The sequence below is a fragment of the Sardina pilchardus genome, chromosome 20 (assembly GCF_963854185.1).
Source record: "Sardina pilchardus chromosome 20, fSarPil1.1, whole genome shotgun sequence".
NCBI classification, from domain to species: domain Eukaryota; kingdom Metazoa; phylum Chordata; class Actinopteri; order Clupeiformes; family Clupeidae; genus Sardina; species Sardina pilchardus.
In genome coordinates, this window is record NC_085013.1 from 13,109,170 (window position 1) to 13,118,542 (window position 9,373).

The 9,373-nt window shown below is 41.9% G+C and overlaps 1 protein-coding gene across 3 annotated transcripts; it reads right to left on the minus strand.

Annotated features, from left to right (window-relative positions):
• Positions 1-48: 48 nt before the first annotated feature.
• Positions 49-8,381, minus strand: LOC134067743 (heterogeneous nuclear ribonucleoprotein Q). 3 transcript variants are annotated; one of them, XM_062523162.1, is made up of 12 exons: positions 8,226-8,381; positions 6,460-6,618; positions 5,649-5,767; positions 5,184-5,291; positions 4,878-4,991; positions 4,482-4,658; positions 4,220-4,355; positions 3,695-3,900; positions 3,433-3,582; positions 3,223-3,344; positions 2,749-3,115; positions 49-1,569 (listed from the first exon to the last, which is right to left on the minus strand). In XM_062523162.1, the coding sequence occupies exons 2-12, from the start codon at positions 6,605-6,607 to the stop codon at positions 1,531-1,533; spliced, it is 1,686 nt and encodes a 561-aa protein (XP_062379146.1). In that variant the 5' UTR covers positions 6,608-6,618; positions 8,226-8,381; the 3' UTR covers positions 49-1,530. The 3 variants fall into 3 exon arrangements, with proteins under 3 accessions (XP_062379146.1, XP_062379145.1, XP_062379148.1); XM_062523161.1 differs by having other exon boundaries at positions 49-1,572; XM_062523164.1 differs by lacking the exon at positions 6,460-6,618 and having other exon boundaries at positions 49-1,572; positions 8,226-8,379.
• Positions 8,382-9,373: the final 992 nt, after the last annotated feature.

Genomic DNA, 9,373 nt, shown 5'->3' on the forward strand with positions numbered 1-9,373 from the left:
AAATAAACTGTTAAATGTCTACCACAGTAAACAGTTTTGGGACACAGATAAAAATCAAACAACTTTATTACAAAAATAAGTTACACTCAACCTCATTTTACAGTATAAAACATTTATTTGCAGGAATGCAAAAACGTTGTTGGCCACCAACAATAGTTTAAAACTGCTAACATCTTTTTCAAAAGGTTGTATGGATACAGCTTTATTGAGAGGGAGTTAATACCTGTGTACAAAACCGGGTGTATGGTTCAGTCTTCCTTTTTGGCTAAAGAACATGGAATAGAAACCATAGCTGCAGCATCCCTTTTTCCATTGAATGACCCCACACCTTACCAGTCAACTGAATCAGGCCTGTATTAAACCCAAGGCAAAAACTCAGGCCTGTTGTTGGTCAAATACAGACCAAAAGGCAGTTGGCTTAGGCGTGGGTGTGTCTACCAGTTGTTCATGATTAAGATTTTCAAACCTCAACACATAAGGGAAGATTTAATGGTACTGGACATAATTGGTTGCTGTGACCTTCACAATGCTCCACTGCTAAGTAGGAAAACGTAAAATAAAATCCAAAAGTAAAAACCTGTCTGGCTGAGGAGAAAAGGGACACTGCAGGGCTTTTTTCAAAAGCACTCAGATGCCTTTGTGATGTTCAAGCCATTACAAAAAAAGTAACATCTTATTCCAAACTATTATACAATCATACACCAGTAACTACAGCTGAACAAGCAAGGCAGCTAATTCAGTTCAAAAATACGATGAAAGCAAGGCTTGTTTAGGCTCATCATATGAGATTTTGCATGCCCAGTTAGACTGTTCGCAGTGTCAGGGCAGCAGCTAATTGACTATATTACATTAAGTACATCTGCCTAGCTGCTGCCTTTGTGCATATTTAAATGGTAAACAAGCCTTGCTTTCATCAATATAAGTTTCCCTATTTACAGTACAGGCAGGGTAGTTGAATCCTCTGTACTGAGGTAGTACACCAACCCTTTAAAGACAAGTTCTGAAAAGAACCACTTTCCTGGAATGCCTGACTTATCCATGCAAGGTGGTTACACCAAAAACCTGCAGATTTTAATTACTTAATTTTTTTTCTTAAAATTTGTATCAATTTTGATTAACATGGATATTTCTGACAATAAAATTGCAATTAGCACAAAAATATACAATAGCATCAAGCTCCTTTGAGCCACTTCAAACTTAAAAACTTTAAAAACAAAAAGTGCAAAATTCATTTGACATTTCAGTATCCTTTAGGATAACTGAACTTCAATGATTTAAAATGGCATCCTTTGGGGGCGTTGGGGCATTTGACAGAGGGTGGCATGTTTATATATCATGTTTTAAATGCTAGGCTTCCATCAATGAGAAGAGTAAGTCCAAGCATGTTGCTTTCTGAATTTCCGTTGATTCTTAGGGTGGCAGTATGGGAGATATGCTTCTGTAAGGCTGGAATATCATTGGACCATTGCGTCGACCTTACCATCATATCATTGGCAGCTTCCGGTGTAACCCCATGTAACAAGTCAGTCTTCATAGTAACTGGTCAGGACCAGCCTCGACCCCTTTTCCCTGCTGAGGAGAAACACAGAGTCAGAATCCTGGGGGATCCGATTCCTACTTTGTTCACACTACCTTTCAATGATGGACCACACAGAGACGATTACAATGGAATTCCACCACAAGCTGCAATGATGTACAGACACATGGTGCAGACAAGTGAAGAAACATATAAAGGCGGACATTCTGAATGCAGAGCCTGGGCACCTTATGAACATCTAACTTTGTGTAGTCATGGCTTACACGGGGAAGGTACATGGCCCTACATTCAAACCTCTGGAGACATGCATGTGGACAACACCCACTAACATGACATTTCCCAGAATGAGCACTGTCTACATTCAACTGACCAAATGACAACTGATGTAGAGGGTGAATTTCAGGGTCTATGGGACTTGACAGCATGCTAAGTGTAGCCACAAATGCAAACCTTTGGTCCATTCCTTCCACATGGGGCCTTCAACAAGTATGCACAAATGAGGAGAGATAGCCAGAACACAAAGTTCAAATTAGTATAGCTGGGTCATTAGAGTGAAATATGGTTGTTGAGATAAGGGAAGTCTCAACAGTTCAAAGATAAAAGCCAAATCTCAAAGCCTAAAACAAACACCTGTCCAGGCCAGGACGATTTTATAAACTGTACCATGACAATCAGCTATATCTGTCTAACACTGCATTCAGACAGGAAGAGACTAGGTGCAATGTGGTGACAAAAGATGAAAACAATCATAGGCAAAATAAACTTTGGCAATACAACAAAGTGAAATGAATCAACTTTTAAGGCGTCATACACGCAGTGAGTGAATCGCCGCTTGTCTAAATGAGGATTAACTTTACTTCCACACCACAGTCCACCAAACATCCTTTGTCTGCAAAAGCTCTTTGAGATGGTTTTCAATTTACTGCTGCCCAGAAATTACTCTCTGCTCAATGAGTGGAACAACTACTTTACACCAGCAACAAACTCAAAACTCAAGAAAATGTACTACATGCAAATGCTCCACAGATACCCGTTAACCTCAACATCACAAGACACCAAGTCAGAGCTTCCTATGATCTCACAAGACATGGACAAATCATGAATTGTCATAAACGATTAAAAGCATTTGTATTGGAAAGTACATCCACTGTGCTATCACTCATCACCTCATGCTTATCCACCCCTCCCCAAAGGAGTCCACAATCACCTACCACACGGCCTCTCTGCTGGGACCCTCCCCTGGAGCCACGTGCTCCTCGGCTGGTTCCAGGACCTCCGCGCTGGGTGTAGGTGGACCTTCCCCTGGGCGTGGCGGTGGCTCCTCGGCCCCGGGACATGGAGGGCCCGCGGGCACCTCGCCCTCCTCTGCCCCGCCCTGTGGCTTGGAAGTCGTCATAGCCATAGTAGGGGTCCTCATAGCCACCACGGTAGTTGTGATAGTCATAGCCATAGTAATCGTAATAGTCTTCATAGCCGTAGTAGTCGTGGGGATAGGAGTAGCCTCCTCGTCCACCCCGTCCTCTGCCTCTCGTTGGGGGAGGCATGTGTGGGGGACCATAGTAATAATAGTCATCATACCTGGGGGTAAGGAGAAATACGATTGCAATTAGTTCACTTCCTTCTCAACTGTCAGAACAGTCATCATGCCATATTACATGTAATTGACAGCCTCCGTTTATGCTTACATCTGTGTCTTGGCTGCTTGTCTCTGAGCCTTGCGCTCTTTCCTCTTCTGGTCTGGGGGCTTGGCGAAAACAATTTCGATCTGTTCTCCCTCCAGCTCCTTGCCATTCATGTCAGCAAGTGCCTAGAGGACAAGACAAGAAATTGTAAATTCTGGATTTTTACAGCACAGCAACGTCTGAGATCAAGAGAGGGGGGAAAAAAAGAGGTACCTTCACGGCTCCTTCTCTCTCCTCAAAGTGGATGAAGGCGTAGTCTTTCAGCTTCTTCACCCGTTCCAGTTTACCAAACTGGCTGAATGTCTTTTCAAGTATATCTTCTGTTACAGTACTTGCCAGGTTTCGCACAAATAAAACCTTGACCTGTGACACATTAACACAGTAATTAGACAGACAGCCTGATGCATTTCAATAAAGATGTTTTACATTGGTGGCATGCGTATGCACCATTTCCATCACCGTCTGACCCCCTCACCTTGGCCATGACCTCAGGGTCAGGATCCTCAATAGGATCCGCCCACTCCACAGTCACCACATTGCCCCAGACCTTGACCTTGCCGCTCATGAGCCTGCGCCGTGCCTGTGCGGCCGTCTTGTGGTCGTCATACTCCAGGAAGCAGAAGCCCCTGTTCTTCTTCTTATCATCTGGCTGATGGTACAGGATGACATCATTAAGACCCTCTGTATGGAGAAACAAGAGAGACAAAAAAGGCTAATGAGGAATAGAGCAAATCACAAAATAGATAGATGTCCTGAAGTCAAGTCAAGTTTATTTATATAGCGCATTTCATACACAGGTCATTCAATGTCCTTTACACAAACAAAAACCAAACAGTAATACTGAAAACAATGATCATGAATTAAACTCTGTGTACACGGACGATAAACACTTTGCTTTCATTTGTTGAGTGTAGATTACCAAAGTCTTGAACATGAATGTACACTGGTCATAATGCAATCATGACTGATCCTGTGTAGCCTGCACTATGTCAGTACTTACCGGTGACTTTTGCAAACTCCTCCACAATCTGTTCTTTTGTTTTGCTCTTCGGGATCGAGCCGACAAACAGTCTGTTATTGGCCACAGAGATACACACGCCGATGTGTTTGCCAGGTCGGATTTCACTATTGTTACACTAGAGAGGATCAAAACACAGCCGAGAGTCAGTCATCAAAACACTACCTATGTTCTTTTATTCAATACATGCAGCGAATGGAGACTTAACATCTGTGCCAACTGCTGTGCCACAAACAATCCTCACCAGCTTAACTGCCGCCTGGGCAGCCTCTTTAGTGCAGAAGGTGACAAAGGCATAGCCTCTGTTCAGGCCACTGAGTGGGTCCATCATCAGACGCAGGTCCCAGATGGGACCTGCCTTTTCAAACAGGGGGACCAGCTCATCCTCAAAGAGATCCCTTGGGATTTTCCCCACAAATATCTAAAGGGAAAAAAAAACAGGGAGCAAGAGTCAAGCTCCACGCAGCATGAAGTATTTCACCGTGTCAGAACACAAAAACTTAACAAAAGGGGCCAGCCTGTCAGATCTTCACTGTAAAACATCAGCAAGGATAGACTCTAATCAGACGATCTATACAAGGCAGAAAAAAATGTGTTTGGTAATGAAAGTATAATCACCTCGACTCCTACGCTTACTCACCTCTGTGCCAATGGTGGGCTGTGCTCCTGAGTGGGTAGACTCTGGAGGTGGACCACCATATTTCCTCTGACCTGTTGTTACATCAAGCGTGTAGCCAGTTCTCTCAAGAAGAGCCTAGAACCAGCAGGACATCGATTAGTTTCATCTGTTTAGCACATAGAACATAACCAAGACTGATATGCAGGTGCTAACTATTTACATTCATAGTGCTCCCACTGACATCCAAACAAATCGAAATAAATATATATATTTTGTTTGTTTGTTGGAAAAAGCCTCCAGAGACACATTAAAACACACTGGACTTACTTTTATTTTTGCTTCATCTGGTCCTTTACTGGATTCTGACACTTTGGTCCCCTGCTTCTCCCTCTGTCTGTATGTCTTCATCACTCCACACAGAAAGGCACTTTTGTTCTGTTCAAGGACGCACATAAGTATATACATGTTATAGGATGAAGAAACACAGGGAAATACTGACAGCATTATCATTAAACAATCCTTGACATTAAATTACCATGACAAAACTAGAGGTTGACTTGAGTTTGATGATTTGGCAAGATTTCGATTGTTCTCAGAAGTCCAACTGGCCAGAGTGACTCGGCTATAAAAACTAAAAGGGCAGAGCCCCATCATTTAGGCTAACCAAAAAGAATCCTATCCTTCCATTCCATACTACATTTCAAAATGCAGTTCACTATTCACTAGTGAGAAAGGCCAAAAAGCTGCATATTTCAGAAGACATAGTAATTTGGGCCCAAGTTCATACACTACCTGAACATGTGAGAGATCGCTATCCTTAAACTGCAGTAGTACTTGCAGGGCACCCTCCTCGTTGAATTCCTTCAAGGCTTCAATTGCACGGTCATCTAGGTCACTGTGTGATACCAACCCTGAGGAAGAGACACACACAAAAGGAAACCAACTATATGAGCATGGACCATTGATGTCCATCATATATACAGTGGTTAACCAGGAACTGTTGCTTACATTTTCCGCATTGCCTGAGATGGAAGACATAACTAATCAACAGTTGGAAAAGTCACTGGCAAAATATACATTCAGGTGAACATGAGGCTTGAACTGAAGCACTGTCCATGACGACTAAACATAGGTTACGGTGTAATTTTGCTCACACACAAAGAATTGCTTTACATTGACCAGTTACTCCATTTTTTAACTTGCCTAGTATTCCAGCCACTAACAGCTGCTTGCATTGTGTCTGTTTATGAAAATCTGCACATACAGCGTATCCACCGCATGACTGAACGAGGTGGACTACTCACTCAACCACCTCGTCAGCTCCCTTAGTAAACTCAGTATGTCTGGGATAAAATTCTGAGACGCAGGGAAATTCTGACGATGCATGGATCATAAGTACATGTCCATGGTTTAACATTACTGAGCACTCATCATTTGCCTCTAAATTTTACACTGCAGTACCCATTTTGACAGGAAACCACAAAAAGTTGCTTGAAAGTCAAAATTTCCATTTATCCAAGATAACTTCTTGGAGTACATGCAATTAGACAAAAACAAAATATGGTAATGAATGTGGTTGAGCTGAATGTTTAGTGGGCCTTACCTGCTATGTAAATTTCGTCTAGTTTTTCTGCAACTTTTTTTGGTAAACCAGCGTCTAATAAAGTCTGGAAGTGCTCTGAATGGGTAACTGCAGCAGTGGTCTCCATTGGTTCTTCAGTACCGTTGCCATTTATATGCTCTGTGGCCATGTTCTCCAGATCTGCACAGATGCAATGAGCCAAATTAATCCAAAACTGGACAATATTAAAGCGGGGTACTATGTATTTGATCCCATGCAGGGTGTTGACTATCCAGATCCGGTTAGACTACTTGCGCTAAGGCGCACATGAATAACCTATTGACCCATTACCCAACTGAGGGTAATGCAAAGTTACATGCATCTACAACCCCTCTAACCGTATGTAACATTCACAGGGCAAATCTAAAAACATATCAAAACATGCATCATTTCCACTCTGTTTTTGTGGCGATAAATGTTTCCAAACTTGTTCGGACAAGTGCCTCCCTGCTACATGACCCACATGGTGGTCAGTCATAGCATAACAAATAAATCATTGAACCTACCTCCAGCAAAAGAACTTTGACAACACCTAACATTATTCCGACAATTTGTGAATGCACGTTGAAGTCATTGATATTGCCCTGTCTCTGACGCTCGGACAGGGCATATGACGGGGTAGGGTTCGGCAATAGCCCTGCCTGCTAATACACGTGTTCCTTTAGCACTGTTTCCGGTAACGTTACTTTGCTAGCGAGCATGTGCCGCGCCACAATGCAATGTTAGCTACCCAAGTTGCTAGCTTATCAATGCACAATAATGTTATTAATGCACAAATTAAGGTAAGTCCATACTACATCAAGCTAAAGTTCCTTTAATGATACCCATTGCGTACGATGGCCGTTTAGGACGGAGATCTTCCAACCAACATTTTTCAAATTCGCCAACATTATTCAAGGTTTTAATCCAATTAACGTTAACGTAAATTCACTTTACTACACTGACTAGCTCTTCATTTCTATTGAGCGCATGGCTTGCTTCACAAGTTAGACACCATGACTGTACAGCTTGATATTTCTTCTTCCCCACTGTCGAAAGCAATCACATACCATGCCAGCTAGAGTTCTTACGAGCCGTAACACTAGCATCTGATAGGCAGTGCAAACAGATAAGACACGAAAACTAGCTCCACTGCAAGCAAACGTTAGCAAATTCATACGTACCCACTAAGCTACCAAGCGTAACTTGGACGCGCAAGGAAGCCAGATAGCGAGCTAACTACGTGTGCAACACTACTTAGTAGGCGGTGTCTGGAAGAAAAACAAGCCATCTTAACACAAGCTTGGGCACTGTCGCGTCAATCTCATGGGCCAACTTCACAAACACCACCCCAGTCAACTAGCCACTGAAATGCAGAACGACTTCACCAAGTTTGAAAGCTGATGTGACGTTAGCCACATAGCAAATGTTAGAAAACTGTATTGCTAGCTTGCTAATGTTAGCTTACTTATCCTAGTTTCCAGTATCCACATGACCTTCTGCTGCAAACAATTTAAGATCATCTGTGCTTCAACAAACCTAAACACCTGCATTCATGATTTATTTAACACCGCTACGGTGAATGGCAAGTTCCTTCGCCTGTGAACGAGTTTGCCAACGTGCCGCCACATAGGGGAGTCCATTTTCAAAAAGCCGGTCTGAAGAAACGTCCCAACCAGTTCCCACTTTGTTTGAAAACACAATATAACCGAAGCCTGGTGATGACTACAAAACAGCATATGTGACCAATGAATAAGTATTTATCGTACCTGATGATAGACCACTGAACTGTACTGAATGGGAGGGAAACGTGAAGAGAAAAAAGAGTCGAAATCCCCGCCGCTGCTCCGGCTCCACTCTTTCACTCTGGAGGATGTAAAATGGCGGCTACGTTCACGCCGCGAGTTTTTCCCATCTACGGGGTTTCTCACACCCATATACATGGACTACCTTTTTCAGCTTTGTAACAAATCATTCTCGATGACCAAATATACCACTAGGAGGAATCATTGTATCAAAAGATGTAGCCGTCTTTATTTACAGAATAGGCATCGAGTTTGCACAATTGCACCGTCTAGGCCTAGATATTAACTCCACTCCACTTCTATGTTCAGTTAGGCATAAGACAAAATGTTTTATTTATATTTATATGTAGTCCTATTAATGACGGATTCATCAAGAAAATAAGTGCACTAAAAATGAAAAGCGGAGGGAATTTAAACTGTTAAGAGACTGGATTTCCAACATTTCTCATGTCCATGTCTCATGTCCCTGTTTTTCTTTTCTTTTTATTTATGACTAATATTCTTTTTCTATTTTTACTATTCTTTCTATTCGTTTTGTACATACTAGCCTATGTAGGCCTACTTGTTTGCAGAGATTGTAAAATTACACTTTCTACAGATGGCCTCTCTGTGTTGAAAAGATTATCCTGGTAAAAGTAAAAATAAGCTTACTAATTCAACTTATTTACCTTTGTGACAGTAAAAAAGTATCCCAGCTTCCCACCTGTAATCACTCAGCTACAGTTTTCTTTCATTGCACCTTCATTGCCCTTTTTCTTTTCTTTTTATATTCTGTGCCCTTGATAGATTTAGTTCCATCTTCACCCGTGTGTTTCACTGATGCATCCATGCCTAATATGGACCTATTGGTCCAAGATGTTGTCTTATGGCCTATGACACAATGATATGAAATAATAATAATAATAAAAAACAATAACTTGACCTAAAATGCATTAATGGGAAAATAACAAACCCGTTTTGAACATGTAAGGTGTAGAAGGTGCAGCTATTTTTGTTGAAATGTATTTCTGTTCAAATGTAGGGGAAAGTAAACATTGGCAGAAAAATAAATAGACCTCCAGTAAAGTGCAGAAACCTGAAAATGAAGTACAGTGCAGTACAGTAGGCTACAG